The sequence below is a fragment of the Phoenix dactylifera genome, chromosome 3 (assembly GCF_051530095.1).
Source record: "Phoenix dactylifera cultivar Ajwa chromosome 3, Ajwa_hap1_PhDact_Kaust_v1.1, whole genome shotgun sequence".
Lineage (NCBI taxonomy): Eukaryota > Viridiplantae > Streptophyta > Magnoliopsida > Arecales > Arecaceae > Phoenix > Phoenix dactylifera.
The window spans coordinates 46,941,246-46,964,091 of NC_143192.1; the positions used below are offsets into that span (position 1 = coordinate 46,941,246).

The 22,846-nt window shown below is 52.1% G+C and overlaps 1 protein-coding gene across 3 annotated transcripts in view; it reads right to left on the minus strand.

Moving 5' to 3' along the window:
• Positions 1-4,885: 4,885 nt before the first annotated feature.
• PSD1 (phosphatidylserine decarboxylase 1) overlaps positions 4,886-22,846 on the minus strand; it is a 30,439-nt gene continuing 12,478 nt past the window's right edge. The window contains exons 7-12 of one of the 3 annotated variants that reach the window (XM_089929716.1): positions 9,102-9,171; positions 8,639-8,745; positions 8,309-8,376; positions 6,441-6,518; positions 5,468-5,590; positions 4,886-5,333 (exon numbers count right to left, since the gene is read on the minus strand). In XM_089929716.1, coding sequence (XP_089785842.1) covers positions 5,172-5,333; positions 5,468-5,590; positions 6,441-6,518; positions 8,309-8,376; positions 8,639-8,745; positions 9,102-9,171 — 608 coding nt within the window. In that variant the 3' untranslated portion in view covers positions 4,886-5,171. The remainder of the gene's footprint in view (positions 5,334-5,467; positions 5,591-6,440; positions 6,519-8,308; positions 8,377-8,638; positions 8,746-9,101; positions 9,172-22,846) is intronic. The other 2 variants (XM_008804563.6, XM_089929715.1) reach the window with 2 other exon arrangements.

The following is a 22,846-nucleotide window of genomic DNA, read 5'->3' on the forward strand; positions in this document are numbered from 1 at the left end:
CATCCTCCACGTGGCTCGCCAACCTCCTCTAGCCCTCCACTAGCCGGCCTTCATCTTTCTCTCACTTCCTTCCTCTCCTTTTTCTTCCCTCTCCCACTCTTTCGCTCTCTTTTTCTTTCTTTCCTTCTTCTTCTCCCCCTCCGACAACGGATTTTGTTTCTATTGTCAGAACTATGCTGGTCAGCCGGAGGAGCAATTTGGAACAGCTAGAACTACCTAGTTCGGAACGGTTCTGCCGACCCTGATTCCAATGAATAGTCCTCTGGCAAACAGCAGGATGAGGTATCAATTTGCCGCAGTTTGAGACCAAGGATCATCAGAAAGTTTCTGTCACATGATTTCATATATGAGCGCTCAAGAAAAATTTACTAACTTCAAAAGATTACATCAATTATGTGAGTCTGCTCTTCTCCCTGAATTGTAGGCATATAAATATAGCAAGGTATATCCGTATAATTTAATATCAGCCTTGCATGTTTCTTTTTTTTTTTTGCTAAAACCGGGTTTCAGACAACGCGTGTCTGAATACACCCAAGAAAGTCAAAATACACAATCTCACGAAGTGCCAATGGCAACTCTCTCTCTCCAGCCCACAGAGCGTATCCGGAATGGTGGGCCGCGTATGCAGCCACCCAATCAGCCGCCCCGTTGGCCTCCCTGAATACATGCTTGGCCTCAAAGGCCACGCCATCCCTCACCATCATCCTAATGTCCCGAATCAGAGGATGGTCACTGCTCTCACCACTCAGTCCCCGCCGGATCCACCCAATAACTGTAGCCGAGTCACCCTCCAGGATGATCGAGCTGGCCTGCAGCACCCGCCGGGCATGGCGAAGACCTGCCCAGGCAGCTCGCAGCTCTGCCCTTGGAACTGATATGTCGAACAACCGGCAGCCACCCGCTGCCACAACCCTAGAGTGAGGGTCCCGTATGACGAAGCCTGCCCCGCCTCGCGTACCTCTATCCAGCACCGACCCATCAAAATTTATCTTGAGGAAGCTCGGGGGTGGGGGCTCCCAGGTGAAAAACACCGTCCGAGGAGCTGCCTGAGCAGAAGAGGAACCCCAGGTGTCTCAAGCTATCAAGGGTGTGTCTAAGGGGGTAGGAAATCTGGACTCCATCGCTAGTGCTCGAGCAGACTCCGCAACAAACCTCGGCGACATCCTGCGCCCGCTGAAGGTGCGAGCGTTCCTCGCCAGCAAGATCTGATGGGCTGTGCAAGTCGCTCGAGTGGCCTCCTGGCATGACCCGGGACTGGCCAACCCCTGTCGTATCAATTGCAGGAAGAGTCTCCTCTCCTGCCACACCTCCTCCGGGATACCTGTCCACAGCCATGTCGATCTCGCCCAAGTGCACCGAAATAGTACATGATCCACAGTCTCATCTACACCGCAAGCCCCGCACTCCGCGGGGATCCCCAGACCACGCCGGCTCAACACTGCTCTCGTCGGAAGGCGGTCCCACATCACCTTCCATAAAAAGAGTGCTGCCCTCGGATGGAGTCCGGACCTCCAAATCCAGGCGCAGTCCGGTCCTCGCTCATGCTCCCGCTGGATGACCCGGGATAGATCACCCAGCCTGACACTGGCCCTGCATGAGGTGCCCCAGACCCTAATGTCTGGTCCCTCGCAATCTGGTACTGGAAGGGAACGTACCCTCTCAGCAAGATGTGTCCCAAACAACTGATGTAGTCTGGTGTCATCCCACTCTGTCCTCCCTGGTGCTAGGAGGTCACACACCCGAAGCCCCTCTGCTGCCTCAGTATCCACCATCGTCGGCCAACATCTCAAAGGCAAAGTGTCCACCCATGGATCATCGGTCACAGCGATGCTCCGCCCATCGCCTATCAGCCACCTGGTGTTAGCCGACACAGTCGGCAAATACCTCCCAATCTCGCGCCACATAAAGAAAATTCGGCGGCCTCTCCGTGCCACCTCAGAGCCCCCTCGGCCATATCTGGCTGCCATCACCCTGCTCCAAAGCCCCTGCGGCTCCAGCAAGAAACGGGTTGCGTGTCGAGCAATAAGGGCCTCACGCCGCTCCATGAGGGAGTGCACTCCCAGGCCACCCTCACTTTCGAAAATTTTTGTAATATCCCAAAAACGAGGATCCTATAGGAGCAAGATTATCCCTCTAGGAGAGCTAGTATAGTTGGCCATAAGGTCACACCCCTTCTTCATTCTATGAGCTATTCTAGAACTTCGGGTTTCACAGACTTTTGTTTCACTAGCTATTCTATGAGCTAGTATAGTTGGCCATAAGGTCACACCCCTGCTCCCAGGCCACCAAATGTACCCCATGGCCCCCACTGTGAGACCCCCACAAGAAGCTCCGAAGAAGACGTTCAATCTTCAACAGAGTCGTCTTTGGGACCACAGTGTTGGCCATGAGATATACCGGCATAGATCCTAGCACCGATCTGACCAGTGTCAATCTCCCCATCATGGATAGAGATGATGCCCTCCATCCCTCCAGCCTACCCTCGACCCGCTGTACCAGCCCCGAGCACTCTGTCACCCGCAGTCTCCGGCCTGTGATAGGGACTCCCAGGTAGACCAATGTCCCCTCCTGCTCTGGTATCTGCAGAATCCTCCTGATCTCCAGTCTGACTCTGATCTCCGTGCTAGGGCTGAACTGAATGGCTGACTTCATGAAGTTAACTCTCTGTCCGGACGCCGCACAGTAACCTGCCAGCACTCTCGCGAGTACCCGTGCATCAGAAGCATGCGCCCTGGTCAAAAGAAGACAGTCGTCAGCAAAAAATAAATGAGAGATAGGTTCCACCCCCGGTGCTGGGACATAGGCCTCCAGCTCCCGACTAGTACACACACCCTGCAATGCACGAGACAAGATATCAGAACAAATAATGAATAAGTAAGGGGATAAGGGACACCCCTGCCGCAGTCCCATAGTGGACTCGAAAAATCTCGACGGTGTGCCGTTGACCAAAATAGAGAACTTTGGCTTCTGGACGCACCCTAGGACCCATCCAATCCATCTCCTGTGGAAGCCGTAGGCCTCTAAAGCCTTCCGCAGAAAGGTCCACCTGATCCTGTCATATGCCCTCTCCATATCTAGCTTGACTACCATCAAGCTGCGCCGCTTCGATGCTCGCTGAAGATCCCACATCATCTCCTGGGCCAACATAACATTGTGGGAAATGTTTCTCCCCGCTACAAAGGCCCCCTGCTCTTGGCTGATGATGCCCGGCAATAGAGGCTTTATCCTGCCCACCATTATTCTCGCCACAACCTTATACAAGGTTGTGCACAAGCTAATGGGCCTAAAGTGACCCGGCTCTACCGCCTCCTGGCGCTTCGGAATGAGCGTAATGAAGGTGGCCTTCCAATCCTCAGGCATAGCTGCCTGAGTGAAGAAGCACTGCACAGCCTCAACCACTGCACCCCAAATGATACCCCAATATCTCCGAAAAAAGAAAGGGGGGAACCCATCGGGTCCCGGAGCCTTATCTGCTGCAAGAGCCCAGACTGCCTCCTCCACCTCCCGCGCCGACACCGGTCGAACCAGTGTCGTATTCTCGTCATCAGCAATACCCGCATCAGCCCTCGGAAGGAGGCCACCATCATCAGGGCCTCCATCCTCCGTCCATCTGGTGCGGAAAAAATCAAGTAAAGCCTGTCTGACGGCAGGCTCACCCTCCACTCGCTGACCGGACCCATCTCGCAATGAGTGAGTCATACTCCGCTGTCTCCTGATAACCGTCGTCCGATGAAAGAACCTAGTGTTACGATCACCCTCACGTACCCACTGGACCCGAGATTTCTGTAGCCAGAATATCTCATGCTGCCGTAGCAATGAATGGTGGGTCGCTAGAAGTCCCCGAAGGTCGGTCATGTCTTCCTCCGGAAGTTCACCTCTTGCATGTTTCTTTTGCTAAGAATACTGGGCTTGTCAAAAGCACAACAGAACCAACAACCAACTTCAAACATATGGAGCTCAGAAACTTAAAGGATGTCTCCAACCTCGATCCAAGCAAGGAATTTATTTTCTCAGCACAAATACACTCTTGACATCCTTAAAAGGCATTGGTTTTCCTGGAGCCCGACCAACTGATTCTCCTATGGAGCAGCAGTTGAAACTAAATAAGGACGATGCAGGGCTCTTAAGTGATCAATGGGATGATTAATTTATTTAACCATAACACCCCTGACAAGACCTATTCTATCCTGATGCTTGGTTGTTTCATGGATAAGCCACGACAACCTCACAAAGATGCAGCTGTTAAGATAGGTATCTGAAAAAAAAAAAAGAGACACCGAGCCAAGGGATATTTTTTCTCTTCAAATAACCCATTGCAATTGCATGCCTACTCTGATTCCAATTGAGCAAGTTTTGGGCGTGCTATGGCATGGTCTTCAGCTGAAGGTGAGTATAGGGACATGATAAACAACTGTTGTGAAGCAACTTGGCTGCTTTATCTTTTTCGAGATCTAAAAATGTCACTCTCAAGGTGCGACACTATATCCCGATAACAAGGTAGCTTCACACAGCAAATCATGTACTTCATGAACAAACGAAGCAAATTGAAAGAGATTTCCATATTGCTCATGAGAAACTGCAAGTTGGAGTTATCCAGAAAACATGTGTCTAAGTGCTAATCAACTAGCAGATGTTCTAACCAAGCCTTTAAGAGTGATGCAATTTAATCGGTTGAATAATAATAACTTGAGGGTGTTGAGATAGGTCAAAGGCAAGGATTTTTATTCTGGTTGTATAGTTGATTTGTTTGTCTGTCTGTTTATTTTGTTTTTATTCCCTTGACTGTGGGTCTGTTATCCCCATAATCGTAGGGTTGTTATACTTGTAATATTGTATACATAGCAGCAACATGCATGAATGGGATCATCTCTTCCACCAATTCAGATTTTAGAGTACACTATAATGCAGTATATCATTAAGACTGAACCGAAGTTCGCTACAGGGAAGTCATAAAACAAGAAATAACCCAGGTTTAGCCAGAATTTTTTTTTTGTTATGGTAATGACATCGGATGATTCGCTACAAAATCAATGCAGACGCCATGACCAGTTCCTTGTACATAATAAATAGCACATGCTCGATGGAGGTCACAATTGCAGAGAATGACTCCATCGATTCACTACAAAATCACTACATAATGAATAGCACATGCTCAATGTGTCTCGCAATTGCTAAGAACGACTCCATTTACCAATGGCTTCTCCAACCTTGATCTTATCCCCACTTTTGACACAGAATTTGAACTCTGAAGAATGATCATCTTTTCCTGGTAATTCTGAAACAGGAGCTTGAAAAACAAGAACCACAGTTGACCCCATGTTGAACGCTGCCAACTGCACAAGATGGAATAAAAATGAAACCGCACTTTAATGCAGTACAGAAAAAATAAAGAAAGAGAGGGCTGGGGGGGGGGGGGGGTTGTCGCGAGAGAGAGAGAGAGAGCCAGATTTATTGAGAAGTAACCCACCTCTTCACCCTTCTTAACCATCACACCAATACCTTCAGGTTCATACACTCGTTCATCTGGATGGTCTGAGTGCAGCAATCGTTGTCTTGGCCTGTTTGTCTTCAACTCTGGTTCAATGAAGAGCTGCAAGATAGAAATACAAAGCAAATAAGTGAAAACCAAAAATATACACAACTAGGGAAAGAGGTAAAGTTTATGGAAATCAGGCATCGTGACAGAAGGAAGACAAAAGATTGTGGAATCAGGCATTTTGCAAAAAGGCATGCGACAAAATATCAGGTAAAGAAAACATACTAAATGGTTTGATTTCCGATTCACTGGTTTAATAGCTAAAGGTGACGACAATTTAATTTTGCCTTTCTAATCATTAACCCTGAAGAGGTAAAATGTAGTCACATGACAATGAAGATTGGTGAGATAAACTTTTTCACTTTAAAATCGGAAATGGTCAAATGGACATGGCAAGGTCTTTAGTTTCAGTTCTGCCATACCCAAAGTTGTCTTCAATAGGGCCCTTCAACAGTTCAAACTCAGGCTATTGTCTATTGAAAACCTTTCAGATTTACACGGAAAGATTTTTTTCCCTTGGAATATAATTTCTATAGTCCCGACTTGCTATAACTGAAGATAATGATGTGCCAGCTTTCTGGGCATTTTTTAGAGAGAGAGAGGGGGCGGGGGAGCAAGGGAGAATGTATGTTCCAAATGTCTTGATTTGCCAACTATCTTCTATTAATTGATATCTAAACAAATACATGATATAGGAAATTAGAAAATGACAGAATTTAGATACTAAAGTTTTTGAACTGAAGCTGGCTGTATAAGATGCTTCACTAGATCACAATTAGCATCCGCTGCATTGCATTATATACGCCACAAATTGCATTCACCAGTTGATATAGTATGCATAAACAAGCATAAGCACAATGGTTAGTGATCAAATAATAGTAAGTGTAGGAAAATTGTAACAAACTTTGATAGATCCAACATTTGTAGCACCAATTGCTGCCATAGCTATAAATCCTTCTTCCCATTGACCTTCTAGAACAACCTAGTGAAAATAATAATAATAAATTATAAGAAAACCAGTGATAGACCCAGGAAAACAATCTTATATACATAAGTTGAAATAAATTAAACAATATAGATGGCTTTTGTTCAGTCAATGAATTAGATAAAGCAAAGTAAGTGAAACTAGGTGAACAAGTTTCAAAGTCACCATCCCAGAAGGACAAAATGTTGTTGCTGTTGTTGTTTACCACTTCAATGAATAGGTCATGGATTACAATCCTGGCAAGTTCTTTTGTATAAAGGAATACGTGGCTTTGTGATTTTGGCATGATTTAAAGCAACAGTATTATGTACTATTTAGAAAAGAAAGATCACTATGCTAGATGAACCAAACATGTTTTGTACAAGTTAGAAAATGAGGACAAAGATCTAGTATTATCAGCAGACAATTAGGACTTTTCAAAAGATAAAAATAGAGATCAGATGATACTTGTTCACCTGCAACAGGAGATAATGATACACTAGTCACTAGGCCAAGAAATTTATCTTGTGGTTATTACGTGAAGCCAAGTAATTTTGCATATCTTTCATCACTAGCACGACAAAAGATATATCATACAAGTTATCTAGCATTCTCTAATAAAAAGCACTAAGTTGTGCAGGTTTAAAAATGCAGAGACTTTTGAATCAAAGATGACAGACAAAGGACAATCCAGAAGTTAAAGCACTTTTCTCCTGTAAACTTTATGCTTTCCTTCGGTATTTCATTTGACCCACACCTAATCATAGTGCACTTCTTCCTTGTATTTACCATCATATAACAAGAATGAAGTTTCACCACTTTTCATATGCTTAACATGTTCTAAATCTCTAACTGTCCTCTATATCATCTGAGGTAATTTACACATATAGTTTTCGCCTTCTCTTAGATTATTCATTGTATAGTCTACCATATGTCATAAAAACAATCCTAAGGGCATAAAACTTTCTTTCCACAGCTTTGTTCGATCTCTGCAAGTATTCTGTATATTTATTCTTCATCTTGCACCAGGTATTTTTAACTTTATCGCTCTTATTTTTGACTTTCGGAGAACTTTTCTAGTCAGTCTCTATACACAATCCACCATCCAATCATACACCATATTCAGTATAGCTCTTAGATCTTGGGTTCCTGCAACGCAACTCATCCCTAAAAGATGCTAAATTTTCTTCTTTTGACTTTTACCACCTTATGGTTCAGGTATCTCATTGGTCCAACCCTCTATTCTCGTACCGTAAGTAGATACCTTTAGATACAGGCTTATATCTTCTGGACAGGTCTTCTCCTAGTATACAGTTAATACATTTCATTCACCTTTTCTTATCAAGAGAAAATTGGAATCCATTTTTGACATGCTTGATCCATTCAAAACATAATTACTATCCTGAAAGATTTATCACTAATAGGTAACAGATTACAGCAAATTTAAGTAAGCTGAAAATCTGCCAAGTAGCATGCATGGCAGTATAACACATGGGAAGAATGTTTTCTAATTACACAAAAGCACCTGTATCGATCTGCCACCTGTTCTACTGAAAAATTGCTGGCTGATTTACAAGGATAATTGTCTTTACAGGATTTCTAGTTGTTCAACAGATCTATAAACAACTGAACATCTACATTAAGTTAGACACACCTGACAAAATTATGCCTAATATCATCTCTATCGAAATTCCACAAAATGCTACTTAGAAAATATTTAAAAGAGAATCACAAAAAACTCCATAAGTCCAAATACTGTAATCTATTTGAAGTTCTCTACAGGAGCTCCAGTGAGAAGTCAGAGTTACCCTTTCATTCTCAACATGTAGGTTTCTAATTGTTCGAGTCGCACGTTCATTCAAAGGAAATAGACAACCTGCAGACATTAATAGTATCAAAAAATGAAGATTTCATGATGAATAAGCAAAAAGCATGTAAATTAGCTATATTGCTTTTTCCCTATCGATAAGAGATTCACAAAAGGAACAAAGCAGACATGCATAAATAAAACTAAAGATACAAAATTAGGCTGATTAAGAGAATTCCCTGGCCACCTCAGCCACTTCAGGTTCACAATTTATGATATTAACCTCATGTACGCTGGAAACTAAAATAAATGCAAAAGAAACAGAAGATACCTGAGAAATGCCGGCGTATTAATACATGCCAATCAATGGGAGAGTGCACTCGATGATAGTCACCAGGCTTTAAATATATCACACAATAAAAGAGACCTTTCTTTGGGCTGCCAAGAACAATTCCGGTGGCACTGATCAATTGTACATACTAATGGCAAGTCTTACTGCAAACTATGCCCATAAGAAGAAAATGCTATTTGTTTAAATCATACCACTAATAAGGGTAGCTAGCACAAAGCAAATACCAGAGTATCCAATTACAACTTTATAAGATCATAAAAAAAGTTTCTCGAAAGGCATAAAACAGAAAAGTATTTGTTAATCAACTACTGATGTTTTCTTCTAATAGCAACAGCATCCTGGATAGCTTGTGGCCCAATCACTCATTGATAAAATTCTCTTGTTGTTTTGAAGATACACACTTACAGTTTTGAGGTATCAAAAATTTATGAGCATTTCTCACCTCAAGGGTTGGTGCAGTAATTGTTTGAAAGAAGGTGCATTATGGCTATTCTGCAGAAGGATTCTGCACTCTGCAGTGCTAGAGTTGTCAAAATCTTCGATTAAAAGAATAACTAAGCAAAGATGTTCATTGAATAAATAGATAAGACAAGGCTTGCAAGTCGCAGTTTTGATTGCAAGTAAGACTATTATTTCATTAATGAAATATTGAAACCTAAATATTGCTATATTTAGATGTCATACACCAACTATATTCAGGCCCTCACCTACCACAATATAACCCTGTAACACTGACAAATGTATTGCCTTTAACTGCAAAAATTAGCAAATAGGCATTCATAAAGCCAAATCCAATTAGTTAAGAAATAATTTGATGGTTATGGTTACATTCAGATGTCATGCATGTAACTATCTGTATTAAGATTTCTGAATTGTGTAGTTACTCAGGCTTCCTAATTAAGGGTTCGGGTTCCATTTGCCAACTTTAATCAATTGTAGACTTTCAGATATAGAAATCAAGAGCACACATATAGATAACCCTTGTTCAAGTCAACTTTGTGGAAGGACTCCAAGTCCTCCCCCTCTCCTTGCAAAAGTGGCAAAATTAGTGCACCTAGAAGTTTGAGATGCCCGGATGATTCACAATTTTAGTATTATACTAAGTTGAACTAGAAATATCTTGAGAATGATAAACTCATGTTGTCTAATTGATTTGATGCCACAAAATGCTGCATCATGTCACATAAAAGAATATAGTACTTTTGGCCAATGAAAGACCGTCTTCATTTCTAATTTCTAATAATTACCCTTATTTTAGAAGGATCCATATTAAGACCCCAACCAATTCTCTTCAATTTGTTTTATATCTTCAGCATATTTTGTCCCTTTAACTTTCTAATTGACATTGGGATAGTTTATTTCTTTGGTGAATCTGCAGTGAATTACTAATAAAGGAGTAGAGATCAGTAGGGCTCTTACAACTTTCCCACCTGATCAAAATCTCCAACAACCCATGGCACCCTAGTCAAATTTAAAAATTATACGAAATGGTACAGCAACTAGATTTGTAATCCAAAGTCATGGTTAATCTTCACCGATAGGTTTTTTCATGAATCTTTAATGCATCAATCTAAATATATTTAAGAGGATAACAGCTAAAATTTCCCTTAAATGCATTATATTATAAGAAACAAGCCAACCTGGAATAGCAAAGCAAGAATGAGTGTGATTGTCAAGGAAGCTACAAAGGTAAATGTTGCTGGTGGTCCAAACCGAGAACGATTGGCACTGCGGTGTGAACGGGGTTCCGTCTGAGTTGTCTTGGTTGGTGTTGGTTGCGCTCCACCTTCCGCCAAGAAACCTGCAAACAAGCCTTGCACCACCACCAGGGTGGTGATGGCCCTCCGACGGTCAAGTCAGAGGAGATTGGAGGAGGAGGAGAGGTGATAATCGCAAGTAAGAGAGTGCTCTGGGAGATATTGCTCACCTCCCCCCCTTTCTCCCCCCAGCCGCATATATACCTGGCTGGGGGGTCTCTCAGGGGGGTTCGTTATCGTGGGGCACGATGGTGTGGCCACTGACATGGCCGTTACAGGGCGTCGTGGAGCAGCACCGGGTACGGCCACGTCAGGGCATAGTGGGGCTCCGCTTTGTACGGCTGATGCAGGAGATCGTGGAGCAGCATCGGATACAGCCGTTGCAGGGAGTAGTGGAGCAGGAGGCCGCGGCGTGCCTCTGGGGAATAGCCTGTCGTTATCAAGAGATCTCCGACTCGGGGTCGGAGCGCTGGATCAAGGGGCAGCCGACTCGGGGTCGGGCTGCGGAGCCGAGGATATCCGACTCGGGGTCGGATTGCTGGATCAAAGGGCAGCCGACTCGGGGTCGGGCTGCGGAGCCGAGGACGTCCGACTCGGGGTCGGAGCGCTGGATCAAGGGGCAGCCGACTCGGGGTCGGGCTGCGGAGCCGAGGATATCCGACTCGGGGTCGGATTGCTGGATCAAAGGGCAGCCGACTCGGGGTCGGGCTGCGGAGCCGAGGACGTCCGACTCGGGGTCGGAGCGCTGGATCAAAGGGCAGCCGACTCGGGGTCGGGCTGCGGAGCCGAGGACGTCCGACTCGGGGTCGGAGCGCTGGATCAAAGGGCAGCCGACTCGGGGTCGGGCTGCGGAGCCGAGGACGTCCGACTCGGGGTCGGAGCGCTGGATCAAAGGGCAGCCGACTCGGGGTCGGGCTGCGGAGCCGAGGATGTCCGACTCGGGGTCGGATTGCTGGATCAAAGGGCAGCCGTAGTCTTCCTGGGCGCGCGTGCCGGTCACGTGGGGCATGGCGGCTTATTTCCCCCGTAACAGTAGCCCCCCACTTCCGAGCCTGGAACCAGAAGGGGAACAGGTGAAGGGAGTGATGTTTCGGGATTGCCGCCGTTCCTCGGAGAGGCGCGCGCGCTTCGAGCTCTCCGCCCTTTTTATGGCGTATGGCGGTTATTGCTGACCTGGCAGTCTGAGGACTTCGGCGGACATCCTTCCTTAATGGTGTCGATTCGCCTTTGGGGCGCGAGCGACCCTTCGGCAGCCAGGCGTCCTCTGGCGTCATCGAGGCGTCACTTGCCTTTCCGCCTATTTAATCGGGGGCCTTTCCCCGTCCGTCTTCTTCTTTACAGATATTTTCAAGTTTCCCCTTTGCGCAGCTGTTGCTGCCGTCGGACTGTTCACTTGTTTCTCCTTTGGCGCTCTCGGAGCCGTTCTTACCTCTTTTCCGGTGAGTTTTCCCCATTCTTCTACTTAGGGCTCTCCATACTTTCCCCTCTTATACTAGTGTACTCCAGTCGCTCCGGTCTCTCCCCCCTTCCTGTCCCCGTCCTGACCGTAGGTTTATTGGCCGTTAGGAATGGGCGAAGTGAGAGCAGACCAAATTAAGTCGGAGCTGGTCGCCACAGACTTAGACAGACTCGTGGCTCGGTACCACCTTCCCGAGGCCTGCAACGCCACGCTCCCGGGGCCTGAGGAGAGGATGTCCCATCCTCCTCCAGGGAAGATCGCCATCAATGAGGGCATTCTCCAGGCCGGGTTCCGCTTTCCCCCTTCGGACTTGGTCATGCAGGTGCTACGGGGTTTAAGAGTGGCACCGACGCAACTGGTGCCGAACTCGTGGCGGGCCCTGACGGTCTTCCAGGTTCTCTGCCGTATGCACGAGATCCCCGCCACCCTGAATGTTTTTTGGGAGTTCTACAGCCTGAGCGGCCACCCCCAGGACAAAGGGTGGTGGTGCTTCGCAGCGCGGCGAGGATGCGGCCTTGTCAAGGAGGCTCCTACCTCCATTCACAAATGGAAGGAGCGCTTCTTTTTTGTTGATGCAGATCCCTCTTGGGAAATCAGGGCGACCTGGGAGACCCCGATGAAGTCTCCGATCGGCCTATCGAGACTGTCAAGGGAGGAGTCCGATGGCTTGGCCGCCTTGAAGGGGTTGGTTGCCGAGGGCCAGCTCCCCCCGGTGGCCCGCCTTATTTCCGAGGATACTTTGGTGAATGTCGGTCTGAGCTCGGTCCCCACCGACCGTGAGTCCGCCACCGATTCTTTCTTGACTTTTTCCCTTCTTTCGTCCCGTTCTTTCCTTTGGTTTCTCCGTCTCCGACTATCCCGTCCTTTTTGCAGAGATCGACGACGTCATGCGGTCGGTGAAGACAAAGGCTGTTGGTAGGGCGTCCCTGCTGGAAGCAGCCCAGAGGAGGAAACGAGCTCTTCCGAGCGGGGCCCCACCGGCGAAGAAGTCCCGTAAGGAGGTGCCTCCGACGCCGACCGACGAATCCGGGCCCACCGATCAGGGAGACGTCGTGGGCACGGACCGGCAGCTGACGCTGTATCAGCCCTCCGGTGGTAAGATTGCCGCTACTCCGGAGGTATCATCCGAGCCTGCCCGAGACGGACGGGTCGGACGTGATCGGTCCCCGACCCGGCCTTCGACTCGGTCGGCTCCTGATGACTCGAGGAGGGACGCGCCGAGGCCCCGACCGAGCGGGACCCTATCAATTCCTGGGGTGACCCCCGCCCCGAGCGCGATCGGCCGGACTCTTCCCCAGGCGATGGATAGGGGTAAGGCTGCAGAACCACCGTCCGGCTCTGGGGAGAAATCGGGGTCTGCCTTCACTACCGATGGCGCCCGAAATCTCATCGAAACAGTGCTGCTGGAGAAGGACCGTCGGCGGGTCCGGGAGTTGGAGGTCTCTGACGTTGGGGCTGCCAGCTGTGTCTGTCTCATGTCGGTGAGTGTTCTTCTGGCCGCTTTTCACCATTTATTGGCTCTGTTGTTCTCCGCCTGACTCCCTTATTTTTCCTATTTCTTAGCTCGCCCAGTACATGATCCGTCTGGAGGAGTGCTACAAGGAACAGGCGGGGCTTCTGGCGAAGGCCGAGGACCGGCTGAAAGCAGTGGAAAAGGGAGGCCAGGCTGTGGCAGGCAGGACGACCGGGGACTTCGAGGCGAGGCTCCGGGAGGCCGAAGAGCGGGCACTCGGCTTTGCTGCCCTCGAGAAGCAACTGTTGGAGGCTCAGGAGCAGCTCAAGGTTGCCTCGGGTCTCGAGGGCGAGGTCAAGAAGGCGGATGAGCGGGCCGAGAAGCAGTCCCGGAAGGCTGCCGACTACCGGGAGAGGTGGGAGAAGGCCCAGCGGTCAGCCGACAACGCCCGCAACCGAACCCGGTCTCTTGAAGCTAAGCTGGGCGAATTGGAGTCGGCCTTGGAGAAGTCCCGTGCGAGCGATCAGGAGCTTCATTCGCGCCTGACGGAGGCTGAGGCTGCTCGCATTGCTGCCGAAGCGAAGCACAAGGAGGCTCGGGCTGAGCTGCTGAGGGTCTCCACCGAGGCGGAAGGCCGGATTGTGGCGAAGGTCTTGGAGGCGAAAGCCCAGATTATGGAGCAGGCAGAGGCGGCGCTGGCCGAGAGGAGTGCGGAAATCGGGCGTCAGGCGGTAGAGGCTTATCGCCAGTCCGCCGAGTTCGCTCATGATATGTCGGAGGCAGTACAGACCTATCGTCAGTCCGACGAGTTTGTCCGTGACGCGTCGGACGCGGGGGCCGAAGCCTTTGTCTTAGGCTTCGAGGAGGGCCTGGCAAGGGTGTCGGCTAAGTACCCCGAAGTTGACCTGAGCGAGATCTCCCTTCTCGACTCCTCTCCGGCGCCATTGCCTGTTGGTTCTCCTGCTGCTTCCCTACCTCCTGCGGACGAGCCCGACGTTCCCGACCCGGGAGTTCCTCCAAGCTGACCTCTTGTACCTTTCGTTGTCTTCTTTTTTTTTGTATACCGGCGTTTTGCCAAATTGTCTCGGCCCTGAAACAATGAAAATTAATGCAAGTTGAATGTTTCTTCATCTCGCCTTCGTCCTTCTTTTTCTTTTAACTCTCGGTAGCGTCTTGCTGACTCCTGGCTCCCGAAATTCTTCCGGCGCTAGGCCAGGCATCCGAGGGTTAGGCCTCAGGAAACTCTTCCGGCGCTAAGCCAGGCATCCGAGGGTTGGGCCTCAGGAAATTCTTCCGGCGCTAAGCCAGGCATCCGAGGGTTAGGCCTCGGAAAATTCTTCCGGCGCTAAGCCAGGCATCCGAGGGTTAGGCCTCAGGAAATTCTTCCGGCGCTAAGCCAGGCATCCGAGGGTTAGGCCTCAGAAAATTCTTCCGGCGCTAAGCCAGGCATCCGAGGGTTAGGCCCCAGGAAATTCTTCCGGCGCTAAGCCAGGCATCCGAGGGTTAGGCCTCAGGAAACTCTTCCGGCGCTAAGCCAGGCATCCGAGGGTTAGGCCTCAGGAAATTCTTCCGGCGCTAAGCCAGGCATCCGAGGGTTAGGCCCCAGGAAATTCTTCCGGCGCTAAGCCGGGCATCCGAGGGTTAGGCCTCAGGAAATTCCTCCGGCGCTAAGCCAGGCATCCGAAGGTTAGGCCTCAGGAAATTCTTCCGGCGCTAAGCCGGGCATCCGAGGGTTAGGCCTCAGGAAATTCCACTCGTTGGTCGACCAAGGCTGGCGCATGCCGAGGCAACTGGTCGGGGCTTCAGGCTAGTCTGCTCCCGGGATGGTCATCGGGTTAGCCTGGCATCCGAGGGTTAGGCCTCAGGAAATTCTTCCGGCGCTAAGCCAGGCATCCGAGGGTTAGGCCTCAGGAAATTCTTCCGGCGCTAAGCCGGGCATCCGAGGGTTAGGCCTCAGGAAATTCCTCCGGCGCTAAGCCAGGCATCCGAGGGTTAGGCCTCAGGAAATTCTTCCGGCGCTAAGCCGGGCATCCGAGGGTTAGGCCTCAGGAAATTCCACTCGTTGGTCGACCAAGGCTGGCGCATGCCGAGGCAACTGGTCGGGGCTTCAGGCTAGTCTGCTCCCGGGATGGTCATCGGGTTAGCCTGGCATCCGAGGGCCGAGCCTCGGGACCTTCCACTCGTTGGTCGGCCAAGGCTGGCGCAAGCCGAGGCGACCGGTCGGGGCTTCCGGCTAGTCTGCTCCCGGGATGATCATCGGGCTAGCCAGGCATCCGAGGGCCGTCAAGCCTCAGAAAATTCCGCTCGTTGGTCGGCCAAGGCTGGCGCAAGCCGAGGCGACCGGTCGGGGCTTCAGGCTAGTCTGCTCCCGGGATGATCGTCGGGTTAGCCTGGCATCCCGACCTACAGCGACCATTTCGCCTGGACCGGAAGAGGCATCTATGAATTGATAAAGACTGCCACGCTGGACCGTACTCCCGTCAACATATCCATCTATACTATACGGTTTTCAAAAAAAAGTTTACGATGCGTGACTATAGCAATCAATCACTTTGGCTCAGGTTGACTTTAGGCGGACTGTGCGCCTAAAGGGTGGCTAGACTTTTTTTTTACTGAGTCACTTTTTGAAAAAGGTCTTTTCAAAGAAAGGAACTTTAGCCATGTAACCAAACAGAGTGTTCCATGACATGATGCAGGGAATCCTCTCTTCTTGCCTGACTGCCCGCCAAATTGCGCAGATTTACTCGTCTGATTGAACCATAACTATGTAAACCTATTCCTAATGAGGGTTGTCAAGCCTCAAGAAATTCCACTCGTTGGTCGGCCAAGGCTGGCGCGAGCCGAGGCGACCGGTCGGGGCTTCAGGCTAGTCTGCTCCCGGGATGATCGTCGGGTTAGCCTGGCATCCGAGGGCCGAGCCTCGGGACATTCCGCTCGTTGGTCGGCCAAGGCTGGCGCAAGCCGAGGCGACCGGTCGGGGCTTCAGGCTAGTCTGCTCCCGGGATGATCGTCGGGTTAGCCTGGCATCCGAGGGTTGTCAAGCCTCAGGAAATTCCACTCGTTGGTCAGCCAAGGCTGGCGCGAGCCGAGGCGACCGGTCGGGGCTTCAGGCTAGTCTGCTCCCGGGATGATCGTCGGGTTAGCCTGGCATCCGAGGGCCGAGCCTCGGGACATTCCGCTCGTTGGTCGGCCAAGGCTGGCGCAAGCCGAGGCGACCGGTCGGGGCTTCAGGCTAGTCTGCTCCCGGGATGATCGTCGGGTTAGCCTGGCATCCGAGGGTCGAGCCTCGGGACATTCCACTCGTTGGTCGGCCAAGGCTGGCGCAAGCCGAGGCGACCGGTTGGGGCTTCCGGCTAGTCTGCTCCCGGGATGATCATCGGGCTAGCCAGGCATCCGAGGGCCGAGCCTCGGGAAATTCCGCTCGCTGGTCGTGCGCTTGTCGCTCGCTGCCCGACGGGGTTTCTCCGTGGCCAGCCGCGATCATGTTTCTCCTTTTCTCTAAGCGTTGCCTGGGGGAACACGAGAAGGGCATTAAACGCTAATTAATGCGTTACCTGGGAAATCGGATCGCCAGCTGCTGCTTGCGAGGAGTGTTAGTTGAGCGGCCGCGATACGCGGGTTCTTCGAGGAGGATACGGCCTGGGCGCGAGCGGAGATATGTGGACCTAGGGGTACATGACACCCGGATTGTCCTGCACAAAGAATGCGGTTTAAGGAGAATGACGCTTAGGAAATCGCGGGGAGATACGCCTCGGGAGCCGGAACGGCTCCGGTTTCAATGCGCCTGCATTTATTGGAGCCACCCGCATCGGAACGACCAGGGGGCCGCAGTTTGGCTATAAATACAGGTGCAGGTACGATGGAGTTTGCCAAGCCGGAGCTGTTCAGGTTGCCATGGATCGCGGACCTCCTCCTTGGCATATGACTGAGAGACTCCTGTTGAAGGAAAGGGGAGGCGCTCCCCTTGCGACTTCAGCCAACTAGCCGTTTCATCTGGGATCAACAAGGAGGGTCTTCCCGGCGGAACTCCGCTCTAGGCGTTTCATCCGGGATCACATCTCCCCTCCTTGAGGTTCAGCCTCCCGATTGAGCTCTGCACCAGACGCTCAGTCCGGGACCGCGCCTCCATATGCTCTTCCCCCTCGAATTCCTTCTCTTTCCTACCACTGGGGAGGATGGGAATATCCTTTGGAGGCGGCGTTCCCCTGGGGGCAGCGGGAGCTTCTTCTGCGGCGGCTCCTCGTCTTTTTGGTGAGGTGCTGGATGGCGCCTCCGGTTAGAAGCACCCACTTCCGGTGGGATTGCAGCTGCTTTGGGTTGAGGGTTTGGGATCCTCGGTCCTCAGCTCCACGGATTCTCCACCTCTTCTTTGCTTTCTTTACTCCCTAATTCCCCTCTGGGAATTCCTTGTAATCACACGAGCACGCCATTGTAACCAGAAATTGTTGAAATGAAAAGTGTTGCACCTTTTCAAATTGTCTTTCTGGCCTTGTTGTTCTACTGGTAATACATCCGCAGGTTAGCGGAATTCCAGCCCCTTGGAATTTCTCGGCCATCTAGGGCTTCCAATTGGTAGGAGCCAGGTCGGTTTACCCAACGAACTTTATACGGGCCTTCCCAATTCGGCGCTAGCTTCCCACCTTCCGTAGGTTGAGATGCCTTAGCTCGCCTCAGCACCAGATCTCCAATTCTGAAGAGCTTCGGTCGGACTTTGGAGTTGTAATATCGGGCCACCCTCCGCTGATACATTGTCATCCGAACCTGCGTCATTTCCCTTGCTTCTTCCAAGAGATCCAGGTTCCCTCGGAGTTGCTCCGAGTTGGCCTCGGGTCGGTGTGCGGCTACCCGAGGTGAGGGAAGTCCGAGCTCTACGGGGACAACGGCTTCCGTGCCATAGGTTAGGCTGAAAGGCGTCTCCCCGGTAGGAGTCCGATGCGTGGTCCGATACGCCCAAAGGACATTCTCGAGTTCCTCGACCCAAGCTTGCCCCGTCCGTCCGATCCGCGCTTTGATACCTTGGAGGATTGTCCGATTTGTGACCTCGGCCTCGCCGTTGGTTTGGAGATGCGACACGGACGTGAACCGATGTTCGATCCCGAACTCCTCGCAGAAGTCTCGGAAATGCTTGTTATCAAACTGTCGACCGTTATCCGAGATGAGGACCCGAGGTACCCCAAATCGGACAATGATGTTCTTCTTTACGAACTTCCGGACTTGCGTCTCCGTGATGGTGGCCAGTGGCTCTGCCTCCACCCACTTGGTGAAGTAGTCGATGGCGACAATCAAAAATTTCCGCTGGGCCGAAGCGATGGGGAATGGTCCGAGGATATCCATTCCCCACTGTGCAAAGGGCCAGGGGGCGGTGATTGGCGCCAAGGGAACAGAGGGGACTCTCTGGATGTTGGCGTGGCGCTGGCAGGCGTCGCATTTCCGTACGTGATCCTTTGAGTCTTCCAATAAGGTCGGCCAATAGTAGCCTTGCCTCATTATCTTATGTGCCAGGGACCTAGCCCCCAGGTGCGATCCGCAGATGCCTTCGTGGACTTCGCTGAGGGCGTAAGCCGCTTCCGAAGGGCGGAGGCACCTTAAGAGGGGGGCGGTGAACGAGGTCCGATACAGCCTCCCTTCGTAGAGTACGTAGTGGGCGGACTTCATAACAAGTCGCCGAGCTTGATCTTCATCTTCGGGGAGGATCCCTTCGGCGAGGTAAGCTACAAGCGGGTCCATCCAAGATGGTTCCGGATCAATTGCCATTACCGCTTCAGCCTCGCCGATGCTCGGGGCATCTAGGGTCTCCAGGTATATCGCCCTTGACAAGTTGTGTGCCTCAGCGCCCACCAAGCGGGACAACCTGTCGGCCCTAGCATTTTCGCTCCTTGGGACCTGCTGAATGTCAATACTGCCGAGGTCGGGAATGAGTGCTTGCACCTTCCGGACGTAGCTCTGCATGGTCGGGCTCCGTGCCTCGAACTCCCCTCGAACCTGCCCGACCACCAGCTGGGAGTCGGTGAAGACCTTCAGACGCCGGATGCCGAGCTCCTTGGCGAGTTTGAGTCCCGTGACTAGGGCCTCGTACTCCGCCTCATTGTTGGTCACTGGAAATCCGAACCTCAAGGCATACTCGGCTATCACTCCATCGGGATTGGTAAGGACCAGCCCAGCCCCTCCACCTTCAGGGTTCGACGACCCGTCAATGTGGAGCGTCCAGATCGGGAGATCGAGGCTGGGTGTTTCCGGCGGCCTAGGTTCCGTCTCCTGCACAGTGCACTCAGCGAGAAAGTCCGCGAGCACCTGGGCCTTGATGGCGGGCCGGGGCTGGTAGTGGATGTCGAACTCACCAAGTTCTACTGCCCACTTCACCAGCCGTCCCGCATTCTCAAGATTGCTGAGGATCTGCCGCAGTGGTTGATCGGTCAAAAGGGTGACAGAATGAGCCTGGAAATAGGGGCGAAGCCTCCTGGTCGCAGTCAGCAGCGCGAAGGCGATCTTTTCAGCCTTCGTGTACCGCGTCTCGGCATCCCGGAGGACTCGGCTGGTGTAGTACACGGGCTTCTGAAGTTTTGCCTCTTCCCGAACCAGTACTGCGCTGACTGCGGTTGGGGAGACCGCCAGGTAAAGGTAGAGCATCTCCCCCTCTTGCGGCTTGGACAGCAGGGGAGGAGACGCCATGTACTCCTTGAGCTGGTCGAACGCCACTTGACATTCAGCCGTCCAGAGGAAGTCTTTCGGGCGCTTCAACACCTTGAAGAACGGTTGGCAGCGTTCGGCCGATTTTGCCACAAATCGTCCGAGCGCGGCGACCCTCCCAGCGAGGTCCTGAACCTCCTTCACTTTGGTCGGAGGGGACATATCTTGGATGGCCTTGATTTTGTCCGGGTTGGCCTCGATCCCCCGCTGGTTGACAATGAAGCCGAGGAACCTCCCGGCCGAAGCACCAAAGGCGCACTTCGCTGGGTTTAGCTTCATACGAAACTTCCGCAAGGTGGCGAAGGTCTCCTCCAGATCCGCAATGTGCTGATCCGCATGGCGGCTCTTTACCAGCATATCGTCCACGTACACCTCCATGTTCCGGCCGATCTGCTCCTTGAAGATTTTATTTACGAGGCGCTGGTAAGTAGCGCCAGCGTTCTTCAGACCGAAGGGCATTACCTTGTAACAGTACAGCCCCCTGTCTGTTATGAAGGCCGTTTTCTCCTCGTCCTGTGGAGCCATCATTATTTGGTTGTAGCCGGAGAAGGCGTCCATGAAAGACAGCAGCTGATATCCGGAAGTCGCGTCGACCAGTTGGTCTATTCGCGGAAGCGGAAAGCTATCCTTGGGGCACGCCTTGTTCAGGTCGGTGTAGTCGACGCACATCCTCCACTTCCCGCTCGCCTTCCGGACAAGTACGACGTTTGCCAGCCACTCGGGGTAGCTCACTTCCCTTATGAAACCTGCCTCCAAGAGTTTGTCTACCTCCTGGTCGACCACCCGGATCCGATCCGGGGCACAGTGTCTCTTCTTTTGCTTTACTGGTCGGTGGGTCGGGTCGACGTTGAGGGCGTGAGAAATGACCTCCGGGTCGATCCCAGGTACATCGGCCGCCGACCAGGCAAACACATCAGCATTGGCTCGGAGGAATTCCACTAACCGGAGCCGAGCTTCCAAGTCGAGGTTGGCACCGACCCGGACCGTGCGGTCCGGGCGGCCTTCTTCGAGGGGAACTTCGATTACGCCCTCGGCCGGCTCCCCGTGCCGCAAGGCCACTTCGTCTCTGGCGTCAAGGGACTCGACGCTTAGGGCCTCCATGGGCTTCTTCCCTTTGAGAGTTGCTAGGAGACACTGCCGTGCGGTTGGTTGGTCACCTCGGACCTCTCCAATCCCGGCCGCCGTGGGGAACCGCATGAGCAAATGGTAGGTAGAAACCACCGCGCGAAGGGCGTTCAGTCCGGGTCGTCCGAGGATAGCGTTGTAGGCCGAGGGGACACGGACGACCAAGAACCCGAGTCGCACCGTGGCTTCTGCGGGTGCAACGCCCGCAGTCACAGGCAGCTCAATGACACCTTCGGCCGAGATAGCGTCTCCAGTGAATCCTATGAGGGGGGTGGATGTTTTGTGCAACAATTGTCGGGACAAGCTCATCTTTTGGAAGGCCTCGTAATACAAAATATCAGCTGAGCTTCCACTATCCACAAGAACACGCCTTACATCATAGTTCGCCATAGTGAGAGAGATCACCATGGCGTCATCGTGGGGAGTCTGAACCCCCTTTACATCTTCATCACAAAAAGCGATTACATTTCCGACCCGCTGCCTCTTCGCGACGGCCACTCCTGATGCTTCCGCCGAGCCCCCTGCGTTCCTCACGGGTCGAGAGCAGCCCCCAGTGATGGTGTGGATCACTCCCGCAACGGGTCGATTCTGCTCCCGAGGCTCCTGAGGGGCCGGGTCGGCCGGACGCGGGTCTGCCGGGGGACGTCGGTCGTTTACATATCGACCGAGACGCCCTCGGCGAATGAGAGCCTCGATCTCGTCCCGAAGCTGGAAGCAGTCTTCGGTATCGTGGCCGTGGTCTCGGTGGTACTCACAGTACGCCCGAGAAGGCCTCCTCCCAGGGATCTTCTTCATCTGCCTCGGGACCGGGAGGTCCTCCCGCCCCTTGACCTCCATGAGGATCTGGGCCCGGGGGGCCAGGAGTGGGGTGTACCGGTTGAAGCGTCGGTGTGGAGAACGAGGGCGTGTGGCGCCATGGTTCCTTGCTGGTGACGGGCTTCTGCGCCGGCGTTGAGGCGTCGGGCTCCTCCTCTGGGGTGCCTCTTTTCGCCTTTTCTTCCCGGGCTTTAGAGGGGCCTCGGCGGCCTCCTTGTTCCGGTGGGAGGCTGCCTCCTCGGCGTCTGCATACTGGTTTGCCCAAGATAACAGCTCCGGGAAGCTCCGCGGCAGGCGTTTGTCCAGGGAGAAGGTGAGTCTGCCCTTCCGGAAGCCACGCTTCAGGGCTGAGAGAGCCACTTCCTGGCTCAGGTTCCGGACCTCCAGTGTAGCCTTGTTGAAGCGGGTGAGATAATCCCGCAGGCTTTCTCCCTCGTTTTGCCGGACATCAAAGAGGGAGTCGGAGACCAGTCGCCGCCTGCTACTGACGGCGAAATGGCTGATGAAGAAGCGGGTGAACTGGTCGAAGGACTGGATGGAGTTAGCCTCCAGGCCGGCGAACCATGCCCTTGCCGGGCCACGGAGGGTCGCCGGGAAGGCCTTGCAGAGGAGCGGATCCGATGCTCCATGGAGGAGCATAAGAGTCCTAAAACTCTCCACGTGGTCCCGCGGGTCCGCCGCCCCGTCGTAGGGTTCGATCGCCGGCATTTTGAACCCCGGCGGGTTCGGGGTCCGCAGGATCCTCGAGGCAAGCGCCGGCTGGGAGGAGATCTCCAAGTCAGCGAAGGGATCTTTGGAGTGGCCCTTCAGGACCTGGAGTTGTCTGTGGAGATCGTCCACCCGCCGGTCCAGGGAGCGCGACCGGTGGGTGGGGGACAAGGAGCGGCGCG